This window comes from Paramisgurnus dabryanus, chromosome 7 (assembly GCF_030506205.2).
Source record: "Paramisgurnus dabryanus chromosome 7, PD_genome_1.1, whole genome shotgun sequence".
NCBI classification, from domain to species: domain Eukaryota; kingdom Metazoa; phylum Chordata; class Actinopteri; order Cypriniformes; family Cobitidae; genus Paramisgurnus; species Paramisgurnus dabryanus.
This window is the reverse complement of record NC_133343.1, coordinates 5,613,536-5,636,676: the sequence shown is the minus strand read 5'-3', so window position 1 is coordinate 5,636,676 and position 23,141 is coordinate 5,613,536. Positions and strand designations below refer to the sequence as shown.

Sequence of the window (23,141 nt, the reverse complement as noted above, 5' to 3'; positions counted from 1 at the left end):
GTTGATCTTTTTCACATTTTCTAGGTTGATAGAAGCACTTGGGGACCCAATTATGGCACTTAAACATGGAAAAAGTCAGATTTTCATGATACGTACCCTTTAAATGAACAATAAATAATTCATTTTTTCCTGTACAAAAATAACCATGATTTTTTGCTGTATTCATTACCACTGGCAAAACCATGGTTTTATTACAGTAACCACGTTTTTAACATAGTAAAACCATGGTAAACTTCATTCAGAATCTGTGAAATGGTTGTATTTATTATCTTCTAAAAGTTTGCACATAGCCCTAACAAAAAATTAACCATGGTTTTACTGCAGTTAAACCAAACAAAAAACATGGTTAGTGTCGTTAAACCATGGTTTTGCTAATAGTAATTAAATACACAAAAAAACATGGTTACTACACTTTTACAACAAGAAAAACATGGTTAATTTTCGTAAGGGAGATTACACAAGGGGTTCAAAAGATTGCCAGCTTAAGACTGAATCATCAAATACTCATCATGTAATACATGAAAAGATCTGCAATAATTTTTTATTGTTTATTAAATTATGTCAACAGTGTATAAAAGGAGGCCTTTTGGTTAAAAAAGTTTCAACTTCACTGCCGTATAGTTAATTTGCGATAACGTCTAAAGTCAATATTAAATAAAAATCAGCAATACAATGTGCTGTGCAGGTGAAACTACGAACTATAACTGGATCAAAATACTGATGATTCAGCTAAACCTTCAGATAACCGTGTCCCCAAATACATATCTGACCTGAATGTTTACACTTTCCTCCAGGTAAATACTCTGTCAGAAAGAGTTAAAGGTCAAAGGTGAAGTTTTAATGAGTCGCCGGTTTAGAAATCAACACGACCACCCGCTTCAAAACACTTCATAGAAACAATTCTGGGGTGAACTGATCTTTAAACATATACATTTTTTTATATAATATAATAATATAAGTTTACACAGTTGAATACTTCACAAGAAAACCAAAGACAATCCCTTCAAATGCACTGGATTTGTTGTCTTGATCAATATTTATTTTTTTACCCATTTACTGTGTATATGTGCAATGTAGTATTTTGGTTGTAATTTGAATAGGCTGTCAGATTCACACCCAGATATGGATTCCCTAGAACCTCTGCTGTGCAATATTTGCAGCTTCTTGGACCACATAGCGTTTCTGATCGCGTCTCTCCGTATAATCCGGGGTCTGTAGAGGAGGAGACGACACCATCAGCAGTGGGTTCCTGTGGTTCTCATCAGAAACACAAATCCCATCCAGGTAGCGCTTCAGATAGATTCTCAGCTGCTCGTTCTCTCGATCTAACAGCTGCTTCTCACGCCTCAGACACAAACGCTCAAGCTGCACTTTGTTGTAACGCTGCCAGAACATCGCGAGAGGAGAACAGTCCTGCATCAGCTGGAAACATCAGAGAGAGAAAATAGACTAATGATACACTGCACTAAATAATATTTTAGACTATATTTAGGCTAAGGTTTGCTGTTTTGATATACAGTATAATAAACCAAGTAGACATATACGTTACAAACTCAAACTTCAAACAAAACTTTATGAACATATTATCAAATTTGTCTGTATAGCAAAGTTGTACAGTAGATCATTGCAAACCCCTTTTCCCCCTGTTTGTAAATTAGGTTAATATAGCTTTGACTACAATCTTAAAGACGCCACTGTTTCAATTGTGTGGGCGTGTGGTGCACCTAAAGGGATAGTTTACCCTAAAAATTTGTTCACCCAAAAAATAAAATTGTGTAATTTCCTCATCCTCATGTTTGTAATCTGTATGATTTTCATATTTTGATAAATGATGGTAAGCACACAGCTGATTGTAACCATTGACCTCCATAGTATTTGTTTTTCCTACTATGGAAGTCAATGGTTACATTTAGCTGCTTGCTAAGTAATATCTTCATTTGTGTTCATCAGAAAAAAAGAAATTTATACAGGTTTAAAACAACATGAGGATGAGAAATTATGAAAGAATTGAAATTTTGGGTAAATTATCGCTTTATAAATATATAATTATAAATATGAATAATGCTGCTACAATTTCTTTATGCTTAATGGTATTATATCAAATTAGATTTTTTTGTAATGCTCTAATATTATATAATTCTTTCCATATAGACGGTTTCATCGGACGCAGGTGATACACGTCTGGATCCGAACCTTACTTCCGGTTTCGTTTTTTTAATGGTCTTACTAGTTGCTAAACTGATCTCTTGAACAAATGCCTCGTCGAAAATAACAAATGTTTTGGTTTCCTAGGTAATCTATGTGTTGTTTTGTTTGCTTGTTATATAAATAAACTTTGTTTAAAGAACTTTGTTGTTATTTATTATTAGCGGAGTTTATCGGAAGTTACGTGCGGACCGCGACAGCGGCTTGTTTATGTTGTTACTGCTGAAACGGTCTATAGGATGGAAAGGCATGTTTAGATTGATATGACACCTGTTATTTATCATATTAACTCTTTCCCCATAATTGACAAGTTATCTGAAGAATTTTTATGTAATCTGCAATACTACAATTATCCAATTTATGAAAAAAAAAAAACTAAAGGCAAAACATTATTTACTAATTTTAAACTCTATCTATGTTTGATAATCGTATTGAATATGATCTTAAACAAAATTCCTTCATTTCTTATTTCAGCTTTTTGCTAAAAATTTGAGAAAAAAATATAGATAGGATAAAAAAACTGTTTGTTTGTTGTTTGTTTGAAAGAATAGGGTCTGTTCTGTCATTTGATATTTGTATGTTTATATAAAGAAAATTTTCCTGGAAGGCATTTTGTGAAAATCACAAAAAATGCTGGCGAGCAACGTTTCAAAAAATGGCTGGCAGGGAATGAGTTAACTGACTACATGTTTGATAGTGGAAGAAAACGTACTGTATATACTGTTTTATTAATTTATAATGTATTTATAAGGACAAGAAAATCTGCAAAAATACTATATATTCTATTATATAGATAAATTGTTACATCATTATAAAAGTGTATTTTGATGAATCATGCAACGTAAAACCATAAATGTGTCTTAATAAGACAATTCCTTACGTGAGCGAATTTCTCAGGTGGAGACTCCACAGCTGTGTCTCTCTCCTGTCTCAGTTCTTCAGGGCTTAATGAAGACGAGTAGAAGGGCACAACCTTCTCATTTTCAGTCTCTAGCTTACGACACATCTCAGAGAGACGCAACAGCTTCTCACCCTGTGGATAAGACAGAAAAAAAATGATTAGATGTTGACAGTATTACTAAAATAAATTTGAGACTTAAAGGAATATTCCATTTTCTTAAAAGAAAAATCCAGATAATTTTCTCACCACCATGTCATCCAAAATGTTGATGTCTTTCTTTGATCAGTCGAGAAGAAATTATGTTTTTTGAGGAAAACATTGCAGGATTTTTCTCATTTTAATGGACTTTAATAGAGCCCAACATTTAACACTTAACTCAACACTTTACAGTTTTTTTCAACGGAGTTTCAAAGGACTATAAACGATCCCAAACGAGGCATTAGGGTCTTATCTAGCAAAACGATTGTCATTTTTGACAATAAAAATAAAAAATATTTTTTATCTATATTAGGTTTTTGTCACCACCGTCAGGTTTTCTGTCTTTTCTGTCAGGTTTTATGTATTTTAGGAAGTTATGATTTGATATTTGTTCATCATAGTGCTCAGGATTGTTATTTGGACCAAATATTTACATAAAGTTTAAGAAAGATGCCATTTTTTGAAAAAAATACGAACAGAGGAGGTTGACAAGTAAATTGCTGAACAGCCAAGACCTTGGTCTATAATGATATACCTTCAGATTTTGTAATTTAAATAAATTTTTATTTTTCAAAATTTAAACATGTTTTATCCAAATTCCCAAGAATCACTGCTACACTATAAAAATACTTTTTTATTAACTTTAAAAAGTAAGTTACCTGGTTGCCTTAAAATTTTAGTTTTTCAACTCAACTTAAACAATTGTTTTTATAGCCTAAATGCTTTGTTTACCTTGTTCTGTCGGAAGTCCAGCAAGTCCAGAAAACACGAAATGGAGTTTAATTTATATTGGGATTTGATGAAAAAGCAGCGTGGAAGTCAAGGCTGTAGCCAAAACGTGGAGTTTAATGTATTAGGGCAAGTGGAAGGGATTTGACTGATGGCACTTCACATATGCGCTAAATTAAAGAAAAAGTGAGTGGGTTCAATATCATTGGTCATAAAAAGTGGGTGGGTCTTGTCCCACCCACATGTAATGGTTCTGACACCCATGTTAAACATGTTAATATTAGTTAACCAAAAAATGTAGTAAAAATGTTGAGTCAACTAATAATTTTAGGTAAAATTAACTAAAAATTTAAGGCAACCAGGTTTATTATTGAACCAACTTTTTATTTTTTGCAGTGTACAAAATGCGTAACCTAAAGGTGTAAAATGTTTGTAATTATTTTTGTAATTGGGTCAACAATTTTTTTTTTTAAACTAAAATATTTTTTCCTAATTTTTTTTTAATGTGCGACTTAGACTAAATGATGAAAAAAGCAGCCAATAAAAGTCTAGAACTGATGTAAACTTCAATACTGTTAAAAAATCATCTTAAGAAGAAACTCCTGGAAAAAATTAAATTTTTACAAGGGTGACGGAAGACATTTGTGTATTTGGTATAATACAATGTTATTGTGTGGTTTATGGTTAAAAAACTCATTATTTTCCACATACAGTACATTTTTGTAGCTCCAGATTTCCCTGTCTTCCTGAAACACACAGATTTTGTAAAACCTCATCGATTTGAAAAGCTCAGTGTCCCTGATTGGCCAGATAATCTGTACGTTGTAATTGGGCTGAATACCTCTGACGTCAACCATAAATGTGACGCTCCTTATCATGTTTGAAAGATTTGCTCACAATGCAATGCTAACAGGAGTTAACTTTCAGGGGGGAGTTTGCCAAAAGCATCGTTAGCTAACTATGGTCGTTGTTATCATTGAACTCTATTGGTAAAGACAGAACTTGCGACCATAGTTGCTTTCGGGAAAGCACCCCAGGCTAAGTCCGAAGCGGGAGGGATTATGATAATGTCGGTCTTGTCCACGTCAACTGTTGCCTACAATCCGTGTATTATATGTTTATAATATCATAAACGTACCACAGCTATGATCTCCTTTAGTTTTTTAGCAGCATCGCTGCTATAAACTGAAAGCATTGTGAGCTGCTGTCTGCGAACGGTCTGGGCTTCACCGAGCTGAACTCTGAAACGTTGGATTTTCTCTGCAAACTCATCACAGGTCGATCGGAGGCATTGAGATGTTTCTTCAGTTTGACCTGGGCCAGGCTGAGATCGCAGAGCTGTGATCGAGTCCTGCGCACAGTCACACACACACACATAAGAACACTCGCAAAAATGCATTGGGTCAAAATGGGACAAACCCAGCTGTTGGTTTAAATTTACCCAGAAAATGTTTATATTTGTTAAAACAACCCAGCATTTTGGGTTAAAACAACAAAGCATAGGTTAAATTACAACCCAAAATCGTTCCTTTTTGAACCAACGATGGGTTGAAGGTAACTTAACCCAGTATTTTTTGTGTGTGTGTGTGTAATGATCATGTATATGTATTAAAAAAGAATATTGTGTTTAATTATACAAAACTTGGCAAAAATGCTCACCTGCAATTTCTGAATTTGCTTTTTATGAGTGTTGATCTCTTTGGTGCTTTGCTCGTCGTTGATGCGTAGAGACTCTGTTTCGATGATTTTATCTTCAGTGGCTTTATTGTAGTCATGTAAAGCTTGCTGCATGTCTCGGGATAGTTTATCCATAACCCCCTCCATCTGAGCCTGCACTGTGTGTTTATCTTCATTGCTCTACAGAAATTAAACCAAAAGCATTCTATCAACACCACCAAATAAAACCTAGAGATCTATTTGTACTGTGCTTGTTATACGTCATTGCAAGAACATGTGTTGACTTATTTTAAAGGTCCACTGTGTAGATTTTTAGCGGCATCTAGTGGTGAGATTGTGAATTGCAACCAAAGGCTCAGTCCACAGCTCACCCCTCTCTTACGAAATGCATAGAGGAACTACAGTAGCCCCACAGGACAAGCACGTCATCGTCTGAGATAACGTAGTGACAATTCGCCATCTATGGAGCAGTTTGTCTCATAAGGGCTACTGTAGAAAGCGACTTCCATGTAAAGGGACCCGCGGTGTATGTAGATAAAAGCGGCTCATTGTAAGGTAATAAAAACAATACAGCTCATTGGTCTTTATACACCACTGATAATATAGTTATGGATAAAATATTGCATTTCTGTCAACAGATCCTCCTAAAAGTTACAAAATGCACTTTTAAATATGGAGATTTTTGTAAACATTGTGAGGACAGTACCTGATTTTTTATTTGATTGCGAGTGCTGTTGTAGTCGTGTTTAGCCTCACTGTCAACATCCGCATATTGCTTTTCCATAGAAAACATCAGGTTGCCTAAACACGCATCTGCCTGCTGATGCTGGGAAAGGATTTGCTCTCTGAAATACACAGATCATTAACATCCAGATTACACTGAACTGCATCAATCCAATGCTATACACTTCTATATAACCATTATCATACAGTATCTTCATAAAACATTTTCCCACCATGTTCTTATTTTACATTCATTCAAAAAATAAGTAAAGCCTGGCTGTCACTGGGGTTGTACCCTTTTAAAAAGTACACCTTTGCACCTAAAGAGTTCATATTAGTATCACAAAGGTACATATTGGTACCAAACATATACATTTCTGTATCTAAATGGGGTTATTATTAGGACCTTTTCTAAGTTTGGGACCACTTTATGGCCATTGTTTCTGACAATCTTTTCTTCATTGTAATGAAGTTACACTTAAAGGGTTGACAGTCCTTATAGAAAAACTTCATTAAATTACAACAAAAACCTGAAAAATGGATGTGCTTAAATAGATGAGTTAAAAAGCAATATTAGGATTAACAGCCCTGAGAGTGTTATATCAATGAAAAATAATTAACAACCACTAGGTGGCGTCACTGAATCCCAAACTAATTAAACAGAAAATAAAAAATCCTGTCATCATTTAGACACCCTCAGGTTGTTTCAAACTTTTATAATTTTTTTTGTTCTGCTGTATACAAAACAAAAAAAAAGATATTTTGAAGAATGTTTGTTGCAGATCTGGGTCACCATTGACTTCCACAGTAAAAGAAAATAATACTATGGAAGTTAATGCTGCCTCAGATCTGTTTTTCTAAACATCTTCATTTTTGATCACCAGAACAAAGAAATGTATACAGTTTTGGAACAACGTGAGGGTAAGAAAATAGACAGATGTTTAATTTCCCATATCCCTTTAAGACATGCTAACAAACATCCATATGTATCCCATAAGGCAAAAATAAATTTCTCTGGCCAAAAATATGTTTTAAATATATGCTAAATACAATTTGTAGGAAAGTGAAGCTTAATTAAATTTATTTTTGAATTTAAAAAAATATATTTAGTTTTGACCATAATATACAGATATTTCAAAATGTATTTCAGGGCAACAAATACATTTTACTTAACAACCCATACTGCAAAAAATATATTTTTCCTGGCCAAAATAAAAAAGTTTATAAAGTATATTTTTGCAGTAGAATATATATTTAAGCTTTTTTAACCTGTGTTGGGGCAGTATCCTGGACAGGGATTAGACTAGTCCTAGATTAAAATAAACCTCAGAGCTGTCCAAACTCAAAACAACTTGCACCGACATATTTAAAATACATCAGTGCCCTTTGTTTTGCCCAAAAATGCACAGAATTTTTTGTTTGTTAAAACTATTTGTATTTCCTAATTAAACTAAGGCCTAGTCCTGGTTTAAGATAATCCCTGTCCGGGAAACCACCCCGTTATGTATACAGGTTATAACAAAAACAAAGTTTTCTTCCAATGCGATGTGAATACAAATGCTTTAAAATAGAATTTTTAAAAAAAATATATTTAAAAATGTACTTAATATTACCAATTGATTTTTAAAATATATTTTTAGAAAATATATTTTTTGTGGGGCTGTCAAAAGATTAATCGCGATTAATCACATACAAAATAAAAGTTTGTGTTTGCATAATATGTGTGTCTACTGTGTGTATTTATTTTAGAAAAAATTTATTTAGGTATATAAAAATATATATAAATTTCTTAAATACAAACATTAACATGTGAGTACTCATATATATAAAATAATTACACACAGTGCACACAAATTTGGCAAAAAATTAAAAAAACATGTTATTTCATCTAAAGCGATTTAAAGTGCATTCAACCTATACATCTATTTATTAGTATGTGTGTTCCCTTGGGATTGAACCCATGACCTTTTCTTAACACAATGCTCTGCCCATTGAGCTATATGGTGTCTCTGTATAAGCGGTATACCTCTCAGTATTATATTCAGAGCTGAGTTCTTCTAAACCGCTGTTGAAGTACGACTCCAGTTCAACCAGCCGACTTCCATGCAGCTCTAACAGAAAGTCCATGTTGCGGAGATGAGAGCTTCTGGCTAACTCCGACTGTTGTTCCCTCTCGCTCAAATCAACCACCAAACTCTGAAAACACACATTTGAGTGTTACGTCAAGAAAAGATTATATAAACATAAACAGTAATCTATTTATATGTTTCTATCAAATGAAGATATAATGTCACCTGAATGATGCTGTCCTTGCAGTCGAGGACTCTCTCAAAGGTCTGAGACAGCACCGTCATGTCATTACGCAACTCAACAGTCTTGCTCTCCGTCAAAACGGCCCGCCACTGCTGCTTAAGTTTGTCAAGGTTCAATACGGTGTTCCTCTCTTCCTTCTCCAATTTATCCTTGAAACAAAACACAGGTTATTTTACCTGAAAGTCATTCTCAGTATAACACACACTCCCAGAAAACATGGTCAAATAATGGTCCCAAACTGTCACTGGGGCAGTACCCTTTTTAAAGGTAGTAATAGGTACAGATATGTGTATACCTTTGGTACCAATATGCACCTTTGAAGTTATCTCGTCAATTAAGAGAAACCACTTCCCTGCCAATGACGAGTTTTATGGCAATCCATATTTCTGCTATTATCCACTAGGTGGCACTCTTACCCAACTTATAAAACTCCAACTTATAAAACAATAAAAACTGTATGTATGTTTTGATCATCATTCTTAATTTAATCTCTAACAAAAGTCTTCACAAAAATTGTTGTCCTGCCAAAAAAGTCCTACCGATATTTGAGAGATGATATAGAGAGAACAAATAAGGATATAATGAAACGGTTTCTTTTGTTTAAAAGCAGAGGGTCTTTTCCCCATCAAATTTAAAGTAAGTCATAGGAATTTTTCTGAAATCCTTTTAAAGTGAGGAAGAAGGATTTTTACCCCAAATAATTTAGTGATTTAATTTTTTTTACATTTTCTGGAATGCATTAAACTTTTGTGAAAATCATAAAAAATGCTGGTGCTAGATATAAGTTAGAGGCTCATACTTTGAGGAACTGTGTAAGCATATCTTCTTTTTTCTTGGTCATCTCCTCCTCCGCTTGGGCTTTCTGCTGCACATACAGAAGTCTCTCCTCCTCTGTCATGCCAGCATGTTTCCCACCTCCTCCCTTTCGTCCTCCTTTTTTAGGCATGATATCTACGATCGCTGATTCAAAAGACCTAAAAAAGATAATGTATGTCATTACTACAAATACGACTTGCCAATAGTCTGATATCTCTTACATATTGTCAATTAGGGATGGGGAAGCTTTATCTTATGTCTTATAAATGTGGACATCTCAGTTGATGATTTTCCTCTTAAAGGGATAGTTCACCCAAATATGAAAATTCTGTCATGGTAAACATTTCTTTGTTCTGGTGATGAACACAAAGATATTTTTAAAAACTTTTTATAACCAAGCAAATCCAGGGCACCACTAACTTCCATAATATTATAAATCCAATTGAAGTCTATAGTGCCCCAGATCTGCTTGGTTACAAACATTTTCATTTGTGTTCAGCAAAACAAAAACATGTATACAAGTTTGGAACAATGGCAGATTTTTTATTTTTGGGTGAACTATCCCTTCAAGAGAAAAATAATTGTATAGTTCTTAAATAACAACATTGACTGAGATGTCCACATTTATAAGACATCTTTGCCATACAAATAAATGTATCATTGGTTCATTCTGGTTGCCATTATTAGGTTAAAATGAAGGCAAATTCAGCTCACATCAGAGGTTATACTGTTAAATAATATCACACAACTGCAAGGCATGATTATAAGCACATTCAAACAAAATAGTGTTCAGTTTAATTGTTAATTTTCGTAGTAAGGGCAGTTCTAGGGGGGCTTCAGCCACCCTGTCTGTTTAGCCACACTTAAATTAGTAAGTCCAACTATCAAAGATATTTTTCAGAAGTTTTATTTCAAAAATAATAATTAAAACAATGCAGAATGCGATGAAAAACATTTGAGCTATTTAATTTGTTTTGCTGCGCATGCGTGGTAACAGCCACTGGAGTACAGTGGACACTGGACCATATCTATGCACTGGACAGTGGAGTAGGGCGCGTGCTGATGCTGCAGGTCTCCCAGAGGCAGCAGCAAAATCAAAATTGTTTTTAAAAATATACAGCATAGAAGATTTTTTCGATGATGTTTTAATTTGTTTGCTAGCCTGTATGCATTTATGTCTGCAAAATATAAGAAAACGTGCCGTCTTAAATGACCTAATATTAGTTAATAATTTTACGAACGTGCCATTGCGAAATTTGCCATTAGTATACTTTCTAGTTTACTATAGTAAATATAGTAATATTCCTAGATGCTAGTATGTAACGTTAGTAAAAAAGTATTAGACTAGTATTAACAACAGTTTTTCATTTAACTATGCTACTATGGTTTAGTAATTGTACTTTAAATTTAAATACAACATTACACTGTACTTCAGTTTACTATAGTAAATGCTAAAGTATACTTCAATATTTTTCATGTGGTAACTATTAGATTTTCTATTTTTTCGCGCAGTATGATGCAGACACACGAACACAAAATGTAAGACTCATAAAGGCGCATGCGCATCTAATTGTTTGCTTCCAACTTTAACTAACAGTAATCTTTTCCATATTTTGAATGTAACGTTATATATTTAGAATATTCTTATATACGGTACATGAAATAATAACCTCCTACCCTCTGATGTGAGGCCACTTCTGTTAATCGTTTCCTAGCAACCACCAATATGGCGACTGCACTGTCACGTGTGTCCAGTAGACGCGTATCGACGTCGTGTGACATCAGTGACGCAAGGAGCGACACGAAACCGCTGCTTTTTATTGTGGTTATCAGATTTTATTTTTAATGTAGCCTGCATTTCTACATAATAATGAGTATGCTTTTTTAGAATGACACCTTTTCCAAATGCGTGAAGGTAAATCTGCCTACTTGTCTTTGATTGGGTAAAATAAATTGTTTAGGGAGAACGACACTGTTAAAATAATTGATTACATCATTGGGGTCTCTAGGATCCTAAACATAAAATAATAATCTTATATAAACTTTTCTGTTATTAAAATTTACTTTTAAAGTAATACTGAATGCTACCAGCAGAGGGAGCTGTGACTGCAAAGTGAAGGTAATGATCTGGAAAAGATCCCAAACATGCTTGTAGTGTGCATAAATCACTTAATTCTTTGGGGTTAAAATTCTTCATCATCTTCATTACTTTAAAAGGATTTCAGGAAAATTCCTATAACTTACTTTTATTTTGTTTTTAACGTTTTTAAAAGGGAAAGTTAAACTTATTTAACATATTAATTCAGACTGAGCAGCCTTTGACTTTATAAATGTTTTATAAATATAAAAGAAACATTGTTTATATAATTCAGTGTAGCAGTTGGAGCCTGGTAAGACTTAAAATTAATAATCTTTCTGTTATTAATAATTTGTTATCTTTCTGATATAAAGCACAATCTGTAGATAATTACTAAGGATCTTTGTAACCTTTTATCCCTGCTGATTATAGATGACAATATAAAGGCTGTTATCAGTAAATTGACAATAAAATTGTACACTTGACATTGTTTTTAGATGACTTATTGATGTTAGATGGAGATGGTCTTATGGTGATTCTTATGTAAAATATACTTTTAAATACCTTCAACATTTTATCACATTCATTTTTATGAAAAGCCTTGAAGTACAATATTTTGATACTAGCTCTCTATTTCTAGTGAATTATTTCCCATATCTCTCTAAAGCAACCACCCAGATTCAAAAAATGCTGTTGCAAATCTCAGACGACTTTCAACATACTGTACCGACCACAACATTTTAGCATAAATCATATCTTATTCTTCAGGCAGCGACACTAGTTAAATACCCAGTCTTTCATGTGATATCTAAATGCCTACCACCAAAGGAACACAATCCCAATGTCCTGCAAGTTTTGATTAAATGTGACCCTGGACCACAAATCATAAGTCGCATGGGTAGCAACAATACATTGGATGGTTCAAAATTGCCAAAAATCATTAGGATATTAAATAAAGATCATGTTCCATGAAGATACTTTGTAATTTTTCTACCTTAGATATATCAATTATGTATTTATCATTTGTAATGTGTGTTGCTAAGGACTTCATTTGGACAACTTTAAAGGCGATTTTCTCAATATTTAGATTTTTTGCACCCTCAGATTCCAGATTTTTAAATAGCTGTCTCTTCATATTATAACAAAACAAAACTATAATCCAAAACAAACCAAAGCTAACTTATTCAGCTTTCAGATGATGTATAAATCTCAATTTGAATATATTGACCCTTAAGGTCCAAGGTCACAAATAATTTAGAAGTGAAAATATGATGAATAGAGGCAGAGGTATCACAATTCCAAAAATATTCCCTTCATTTGTTTACTTGTAGTTAAAGTAAAATAAAAACACATTTTATTGATTGATTGCGTGTTATAAACAGGATATTGCCTGAAATATTGCCAGGCTATTGAAAAATCATTTACCGTATGCAGTTTCAGGATTAGGACTCTAACCAGAATGTTTTGGTTGTGTTTGTTATATACAATACAAAAACAAAAGTTTTGTTCACACTCATGACATCTTCTTCACATTTAGCAGATTTAACATTTTGGACATCCCTTTGGCTTATTGATCTCTTTGACTTTTTCCACATCTTTAATATCTGTAGGCCTACTATCTGTTTTCCTTCCTGTCTTATTCGTAGCTTTTCAAAGAGCCATTATCTGTTTAAGCTTTTAAATAAGCTGATGTCATTATTTGAGATGATGTTGTTGTGCGGTTTCCTCTTTTATACTCTTAACAGATTGTTTCTTCTATGGCGACCCCTCATCGTTTGCATTTTATTTCCGATTTATCTGTCTTATAATCTGCTATATGCATGATGACTATATGCATCACGGGTTGCTGAGCTCTTTAGCAGCTAAGCTGTTTTGTAGACATTTGTCTAATGTGTATGGGTTTGATCTCCACTATCAGGACGGTGTGAATCTTTTAAAAATCTTTACTGTTTTTCCAGATTTTTATCAGAGCAATTATTTTAACTTTAACTTTACACATGCTAAGTGACTATAACAACAGAAGGCAAATCTATTATTTAGTATCTATTTCCATTATCTCTTAAAAATGACAAACATAGGCCTACACATTTGTGACATTGTCTGTGAAATTCATTTTTGCCATTTATTTTTTTTTAACATAAAATCATACTACATAATGTAAAGAATATAACCATCTTTAATAGTTACTTGAGTAAGGTCATGTCACAGATTGAAATCAATGTGAAATTAATTTGATGCTCCTTGTTATCATTGGATTATGAGACTTTAGCCTGAACTTCACAGATAGGGTCACAAATATGCATGCAATAAAGACTCAGGGTTCCACTTATAAAGATGAAAATCATTTTCCTTTAAACAAGTAATAGTTGACATTTTATTTATTTTTTACAAATGCAAAGCTTCTAAACAAGTGCACGTGACCTCAGCCCACAATATCAGTTTAGTCCTGTAGATTCATGGGACTCATATGGCCGCAGCGTACGCCAGGTAAGGTTCATGCTGGGCTTTGGTCATTCCTGGTAAAAGTACGTAAGTCGAAGGAACACCAGGTCCAGAACCCGGCCAGCCCGTGGAGTTGTAGGGCATCATGTGGCCCTGGTTACCCGGGTGAGCGTGCGGCGCGCCGGCCAAAATCCCCATCCCGGGAAACGCGGAGAACCCGGCGGGATACCCGAGCACTGAATAATGTGGAAACGGCGCAGGTGGTAATTCCGACATTTTAGACGCCAGGTCGATATACGGATAGGGGTTGGCGGGCAGGTGGTGTCCGAAAAACACCCGAGTAGCTGCAGAAACAGCACTTTTCTCCGCGCTGCCCATCATGGAGTCCGTGAGCGCGTCGCCGGGCAACCGCGCACTTTTCAACGTGTCGCTGTCACCCAGATTGTAGGCCACGTTAAAGTGATACCGGTCTTTTTTGATCAAGTTTTTGGGCTTTCGCCGGGGTCTGTATTTGTAATCCGGGTGTTCTTTCATGTGGACGGCTCGGAGGCGCTTGGCCTCGTCTATAAAAGGTCGCTTTTCAGAGTCCGACAGAAGTTTCCACTCTCCTCCGAGGCGCTTGCTGATCTCAGAGTTGTGCATCTTCGGGTTATCCAGTGCCATCTTTCGTCTCTGAGCTCTCGACCACACCATAAAAGCGTTCATAGGACGTTTGACATGATCCATAGGTTTCGACATTTCCTCAAGTTCTCCTTTATTAATTCAGTCCAACGAAGTCTCCAAAAAAATGAGGTTTTACGCACAGTTCAATCAGACCTGAAAGCGTTATCTCTGTGACATGGCATCAAAACCCGAATCTGAGTAAAGAAAAATATATGTCTACACGTGTCTTATAAAAATGCCATTGCATATTTTAATGTCTTCTGTAGAAGTCCCGATGGTGCACGTTTTTATCCATAGACGCATATGAAGCAGTTGTGAAGTGACAGAAGTTATGTCGATGTTTAGTACACGCGCACTGGTTATATCTTAGCACCTGCGCTGAGTTTTGAATGGAGTGGGCGTGTCACTTCTTGCTGACATAAATTACGTCATTGTGTGTGCGCGTGTATGTGTGTGTACTGTGAAGACTCGAAGTTTTGAGTTTCATCCATTAGTAACTTACTAGAATAATCTTTATTTATATGAACAAACATTATCATATTATATAATGCAAGAATATATAATATACATTAAAAAATTAAAAAAAATCCTATACCAAATTCATGTTCATACACTGCATTCATATGTGAATGTTAATGAAGTATTGATGCATTATTCCAGCATGGCTAAGGGTAATTCCAAAAATCAAGAATTTGTTATCAGATTGATATGTTTTAATGGTTTACTAAGTTTTATCTGTTTATTTCTATGTTATAAAATATATGATTGTTATGCCTAATTTGATATGGGGGGAATGCGGGAGGGTTATTGTTTATGGTCACCTTGGGTGGGATGGTATTTAAAATGATAAACTGATAAAATGATATTTCTATACAAAAAATCTTTTAATAATATCAATTTGATCACAAAAAGAAAGTATTGGTAAAAATAGTATTGTCTCATGAAAAAAACGTTCCCATTTACATTGAAGATTTTCCCACACGATTTTAAAGATTTTTAACATACTGTTTAAATGCTGGAGAGACAGGGGGGGGGCGATTTTGTTTTGATTTAAACTTTGAAACACATATTACAAGCAGTAATTTTTAGAAAACTAAAGAACTAACTAACTATTACAGGCTGTCATTCTTATAAAGGAAATAACTAACTAACTAACTAACTAACTAACTAACTAACTAACTATATTAGAAGCAGACATTTTTAGAAAATAAGGAATGAACTAACTAACTAACTAACTAACTAACTATATTAGAAGCAGACATTTTTAGAAAATAAGGAATGAACTAACTAACCAACCAACCAACTACATTACAAGCAATAATTTTTAGAAAAGAAAGAAGTATTGAACAAACCCACAAACCAACCAACTAACTAACTTTATTACAAGCAATCATTTTTTAGAAACTAACCAACCAACCAACTATATTAAAAACAGTCATTTTTAGACAAGAACAAACTAACTACGGTAATTATATTAGAAGCAGTCATTTTTAGAAAAGTAAGAAGATTTGAACAAACCCACAAACCAACCAACTAACTATATTACAAGCAATCATTTTTTTTTTAGAAAATAACTAACCAACCAACCAACCAATTATATTAGAAACAGTAATTTTTACACAAGAACTAACTAACTAATTAACTAACTAACTAACTAACTTACTAACTTACTAACTAACCAGTCATTTTAGAAAAATAAGAACTGGCCCTCTTTGGATGAATCTCTCTCTTACTATACTTTTCTAAAAATGACTGTAATATAGTTAGTTAGTTCTTGGGTAAAAATTACTCCTTGTAATATAGTTTGTTAGTTCGTTATTTCTAGTCTAATAGTGACCGCTTGTAATATAGTTAGTTAGTTAGTTAGTTCTTGGGTAAAAATGACTCCTTGTAATATAGTTTGTTAGTTAGTTATTTCAAGTCTACTGCTTGTAATATAGTTTGTTAGTTAGTTATTTCTAGTCTAATAATGACTGCTTGTAATATAGTTAGTTAGTTAGTTCTTGGGTAAAAATTACTCCTTGTAATATAGTTTGTTAGTTAGTTATTTCTAGTCTAATAGTGACCGCTTGTAATATAGTTAGTTAGTTAGTTAGTTAGTTAGTTAGTTCTTGGGTAAAAATGACTCCTTGTAATATAGTTTGTTGGTTAGTTATTTCAAGTCTACTGCTTGTAATATAGTTTGTTAGTTAGTTATTAATAATGACTGCTTGTAATATAGTTAGTTAGCAGTCATTTAAAGAAATGTAAGAACTAACTTTATTACAAGCAGTCATTTTTAGAAAAATAATACATGCGTATTTTTAGAAAAGAAAGAACTAACTAATTAACTATATTACAAGCATGAATTTTACCAACTAGCTATATTACAATCAGTCATTTTTAGAAACTCACTCACTAACTAACTAACTAACTAACTAACTATAGTACATTCACAGCAACTTTGAGCTGGCATCTCTGTTCTTAACAAGCAGGCCGTCATTCTCTGTGAGACATTCAGGCATTGAAATGTCATTAAAAGAGAACCAGATGGGTTCATCTAACATTGTGTCCATGTCATATATAGATGTGTCTGTCTCTATGGGATTATAATGCATTCTTTCTTTATTGAATGGTTTACAATATTACACTATTGTTTAAGGCACATTTCAGACATGTGCTTATTAATTTCAAGACAAGTGGAAACTCTATCACGCTGTTCCTTATATCTTTACCTACACTTCATTGTTCATAATCTTGTTGTAACCATGGATGTCCTGTCCATAGTCAACATTATCAGTTACTGTTTAGCTGACAGCAATGATTTTTACCAGGCCTATGTCTTTGAAATATAAGCTACTTAAACCCAAAATTACAATAGGCATAATAATTATGGATATTGTGGCCCTGTTTCTTTCTATTCTCGTTTTCATTAAATCTATTTTTGCACATCAAGCCAATGCATTTCGATTGTTTTCAATCATGGCAAATGCACATAAACCGTGTTTTTTATAGTCAGGAAGTGATAAGATCCCTTTGTAATTGTTCCTATAGAGCAGTCACACCCTGGGAACTCAGAGGTGCCTGTTATAAGTCAGGACCACACCAGAACAATACGCTCAAGAGTCATTATGGGAACAAATAACTCCTAAAACCTGCTCGGTATTTAGCCTCCCTTTATTCTCCTCAAAACATCTCTGAACGCATCTTGGAAATGCATGAGTGCCCTCAGTTATCTCTGAAAGAGCAGCTTATGTAGCAGAAAGAGGGAAAAGTCCTTTGGGAAGAACGGAAGAAAAGCACAATGCGTTTAAAGAAATCCCTTAAATTCAGCTAGAAGAGGAGCCATTGTACGTACGGCTCTCTCCGGACCTTCTGGGCTTTGTCTTCACAGCTCCGACAGAGCTTTCGGCACTTAAACATTTGTGTTTTGGACAACAAGAGAGTGTTTTACACTGATTAATATCAGTTAACTTGTTTTTACATAGCAACTAACAAGTCAAAATGTACAATATAATAAGCTAAACTTAAAAATTTAAGTTAGGGGCAAGAAATCTGTTCAAGAACTATATTACATTGTAAAAGATGATATCAACAAATATATAGTTACTTTCACTTAACAAATTAAGTTAAAAAATTTCAACTTGTTTATATAAGTTATGTCAACTCATCACAAGTCAAAACTTAAAATAGTGTGTCGAATTGACTTGCATAACCAAATTGGTTAAATTGTTTAATGTCCATATCATACATCTTCCATAAAGTATCTAGATTGCGATGTCCATGCCGAATATATCTCCATGGCCACCCGGCTCTTGACACTCCTTCGCCCATCCATTTCAGGAGTCCCAAGTCTCGACCACACATCCCTCGCACGGAGAACCCCGAATCCAGCTGACATCACAAGCTGTTTTGTTGCCTGTCCATTGTAGGGCGTAATGAATCCCGCGAATGCGAAAGGAGATGAAAGGAGGGATCCAGTGAGAGTGAAGGATGGTCACACTGTGTGGCTAATGTTCTGAAGGTTTTGACCGCAGAGAATGGGAACAATGGTGGCAAATGGCAGGACAATGACCAGTGTTTTTGTCCTCTCAATTTGTCTGTGGTCCTTAGACCTAATCACATTCACTCCGAGTCATTTGAAGGCTTTGTTCCGAGGAGAAACTGCTGAGAGTTGGGTCCTGCGAACAAAAGGACACCGAAGGGAGGAATCCCCATATATCACCATGACAGCCGGACTTTAGGACGGGGATTGGTGTCCAAAGAAAACACAGAGTGAATGGAGAGGACCGGAGAGAAAAGCCAACGTTTATTATGTGGCATCGGACATGCTCGACCGTCACTATAGCATGAGAACTGTGAGAAGAATCATTGAGCTTCTTTGTTGAGTTTGACCTATGGAGCCTCGAAAAATATTTTCGGAGGCAAAGATAAACACTTGTTGATAATAGTTCATCCTGGTTATAAATATAGTTACATGTTCGCAAAGTTAATCATTAAAAGAAATCGATTTAAATATTCACGCTTACAAATAAAGATGCACATGGATAAACCAACTTTTATCATCTGATGAACCTTTCTGTTTCTTTGTAGTAATAAAGGTTCTTCAGATGACATAAAGCTATGCGAGAAATGGTTCTTTCACTGAATGTTTTTTTTTTTTAGGAACAAAAATGGTTCTTCTTATGACATCATCGCTTAAAGGTATTGCGGAGAATTTTATTTTTCCCGGGTGGATCATCAAGACTATTGGTCCTCCTAGTTGTCAATCAGGAGTGTTGCGCAATTGCATTTTTTAAAAAAGTGGAGAAGACGGTTCTTTTCTAAAATTCGAGAAAATCCTCTGCTACACCTTTAATTAAAAAAATTAAAATGTGTTAGTTCAACTTAAAAAAGTAAGTTACCTGGTTGCCTTAAAATTTTTAGTTAATTTAACTTAAAAATATGAGTTAAAGCAATACTCCAGCCAAATATAAAAATTACCCCATGATTTACTCAGCAATCTGAGATACAAATGTCCATCATCTTTCAGACAAACACATTTGGAGTTATTTTACTAAATGTCCTTGCTATTCCAAACATATAATCCAAGGAAAGAGGGATCAGGGAACAGCTTCTGACATTCATCAATATTTATCCTTCACAAAAGTAATCCATACGGCTCCAAGGGGTTAAAGCTCACATAATAACACACGCTGTTTCTGCATTTCTCATGTTAATCTGGAGTACCTATAGAGTAGTATTACATCCTTTATATCTCAGAAGAGTCTTTAGTTTAATCTTTATATATATAAAAGAAAGATTAGCTTTACCGATTCTTTCCGATAACGTACAAAAAAAATGAAGAAGGAGGAGTTACTACCGCGGGAGGAGCGAGTACGAGTCAGAAGTCTTACTTACCGCATTTAACTCATGACCCGGTTGGGAAAATCCAGCGCATCAACACACACGCAAAACGCCGCTGCTACCCCGAATAATAAACTTAATCCATCGTTTCCATAAGGCTGGCTTCCTTTTCCTTACATCCAAAAACACACTTCGTGCCATTGTTGAGTTTTAAAATTAAACAAAGCTGTCGCGTAATATGATGTTTGTAAGTTCTAGCGTCTCCCACTGATTGACAGGTGGGCGGGGTTTTCCGGGGGAAGCAGTGATACGTTAAGGAACCCCTGAAACGTCAGCTGGAACTGTATCGAAAAAACTTTCCGAAACTTGTATGAACTCTGGCGAAGTGCATTTGGCACAGAAATACTGCCAACGGCTTTTTTGACACTTTGCCTACGCTTAGCATGAGAAAACAACTCTATAACTGAGTTAATAAGTCAGAATGCATGAAATACCATTGAACCACCCCTTTAATAAAGGTTTTCTGCGGGTAATTGATGCAAAATTGTAAGATCCATATTTTAATCTTTTTAAACTATACTAGCTTCCGCTAACAACGCCATCTTGAGTCACTGCGCAGCGTACCACTGGCAACCAATTCTCAATACGCTAAAACTCTCTTGTGAATTGTGTGAGTCCAAGATGGCGTTGTAACCGGAAGCTAATTATTACAGTTTATAAAGTTTGAAATATGGATTTTTTTCTTAAACAATCTCATTGATTACCGCCGAAGACTTTTATTAAATTATTGGAGCCGTGTAGATTACGACTGTGAAGGATGAATGCACTTTTTTGGGGGTTAAAGTCAGAAGTTGTTCCCTGATCTTGTTTCTACCATTATTCTACCATTGTCATTGGCTGTTAGTCTAAAGCAGGAGAAATTCTGATAATGTCGGTCTTGTCTACATCACCAATCCCAGGAAGTAAACTGTAACCTACAATCCGTGTGTTTGTTGTAGTCCAAGAAAAGAGATTAACGTTGGAGATGATAACTCGCATCATCGTTTCCTTTGGTGTTTGTACCTTTTGCATATCGTTAACATGAACTAATACACACTTGCACACCAAAGGAAATGTAAAAGCGTGAATCGGACCATAGGAGCTCTTTAAGTATCACTTTAACTCAAGAAAAGTTATTATTGTGTCAACTAATATTTTTAAGTTGAATTAACTTAAAATGTTAAGGCAACCAGTTAACTTAATTTTTTAAGTTGAACCAACTGTTTATTTTTACAGTGCTGTAAAGAACCATTCAAGCACCTTTATTGTGACACTCCCATTACATTCCTATAATGCAGATTTTGCTTGTTTTTCAGCCTGAATCATGAGATGAATGTATTTCGTTTGGTAATCGACAGAATGGCACAGATGTCGTCACCAGACATGTCTGTTTAACCTGGGATGCTGTTTTGAAGCGTATTAAGCTAAATTTTCACTTTCCACGGGATTGCAGCCATCCAAAGGAAAGCCAAACAGCTGCTTTCCATGTCACACTGATTTCTGGAGGCACGATCACCTTCATCAAGCTTTGCAACCGATATTCAGACCGTGCCAGATCAGAGAATGGGGGTCGAACCATGACAGATGCTTTTCTCTCTCACTTTAAACAATTTGCTCCAGAAAAGCAATCCAGAACACTTCTATGTCAGACGAAGCTTTGTTTAGAAGAATTCCTTTGTTTAGTTCTTTGTTTCGAAAGAAAATTGCCAAGTATAATACTACATATAGGAAAACCTTAAACAACAGAGGGCCCCAAAAAATATTCACACACATCGTCTGGACACGGATCCTACAGATTTTTTAATAATAGTAAAGTATCTAACTTTAATATTCTTTGTCTCTTCGCAATTACTTTTAACCAACCATTTTCTAAATATTTTTTTGCACCTCCAGATTTTCAAATAGTCGTATCTCGGCCAAATATTGTCCTTATGACTGGTTTGTGGTCCTGTGTCACATATGAAGAGCTCAGATGCGAAAGGCGCTAAACTTAATGATATTAACCGAAAATTGTAATAAAAATATAATAATTATATTTCGTTAAAATACTTTCGCTTCAAACCCCCTTAATCCCGGCCTCAGGTCATTCAAAAATACTTATTTATTGGCAGAGTCTGATAAAAAAATGCTAATTTACTAGTGAACCAGGTTCAAGTGTTAATCACATTATTAAGAGTTTGATTTCTTTAATTCATTTCATGACCTTACGTAGTTAATGTTGAAAATATCAAGGTTATTTTTCACAGAATGTATTTTTTTGGTGAAGTAACTGGCCTATTTCTTATCATGTTTTAGTGTGCGTGTGTTTAGTATGAGATCATCGCTGTAAGGGAAGGACTAGCACATATCTCCCATTATAATAGATCAGGCTAGCCTTTCATATTTGTCTCAGTTTTTGTGCATTACCCGTGTGTATTGAAAGTGATTTTTCAGTGGAAGAGTAAAGGCGAGCATTCCTTCTCGTGAGCACCTTTGAACCGAACACAATAGGATCTTCTACCGCAAAGATCTCACGCTTTTGTTTGTCCATCCAGGAGGAGAAAGGCCTACAGTATCCCTTACACTCCAGAGATGATGGTTACGATTACAAACAAAGCCACAAATGTCGAGGACAAGAGGCTGTGATTCGATGCCTGCTTGCCTAACACATCGCCTCTTGTTCTCGCTCAATCCAAGATTTTGCCTTCAGGTTAATTCCTTTATGCCTTAACATAACATGGTTTCAAAACACCATGGGACACGGATGACAGACGGTAAACAAATACCCGCCGTAACCTCGGGCTGCAAATCTTAAAGCCATTATGGGGCGAGATGTAAAGTGACAAAGTTCAATGCCAAAGGTGCTTCTTGAAATACAGGGGGTTTCCCGGCCGCGTAATCGAACCGTATGGAAATAAATTTAGGTTGGGATGATATATACAACCGTCTATCCAATATCTGAAACATACAGGTTTGATCCAGTTATGAGAATCTGATAGGATGGAATAATTACACACTTATTATAAATATGACTGCAAATAATACAAACATACA

The 23,141-nt window shown here is 34.8% G+C and overlaps 2 protein-coding genes across 2 annotated transcripts; both read right to left on the bottom strand.

Annotated features, from left to right (window-relative positions):
- Nucleotides 1–568: 568 nt before the first annotated feature.
- On the bottom strand, nucleotides 569–11,320 carry drc2 (dynein regulatory complex subunit 2). The gene is made up of 9 exons (XM_065294016.2): nucleotides 11,240–11,320; nucleotides 9,546–9,720; nucleotides 8,728–8,895; nucleotides 8,460–8,629; nucleotides 6,417–6,555; nucleotides 5,693–5,890; nucleotides 5,172–5,384; nucleotides 3,086–3,238; nucleotides 569–1,422 (listed from the first exon to the last, which is right to left on the bottom strand). The coding sequence occupies exons 2-9, from the start codon at nucleotides 9,690–9,692 to the stop codon at nucleotides 1,132–1,134; spliced, it is 1,479 nt and encodes a 492-aa protein (XP_065150088.1). The 5' UTR covers nucleotides 9,693–9,720; nucleotides 11,240–11,320; the 3' UTR covers nucleotides 569–1,131.
- Nucleotides 11,321–13,934: 2,614 nt separating this feature from the next.
- sox21a (SRY-box transcription factor 21a) lies at nucleotides 13,935–15,108 on the bottom strand. The gene has a single exon (XM_065294018.2). It carries the CDS (start codon nucleotides 14,817–14,819, stop codon nucleotides 14,103–14,105), a length of 717 nt encoding a protein of 238 aa, XP_065150090.1. The 5' UTR covers nucleotides 14,820–15,108; the 3' UTR covers nucleotides 13,935–14,102.
- Between the last annotated feature and the right edge of the window lie 8,033 nt (nucleotides 15,109–23,141).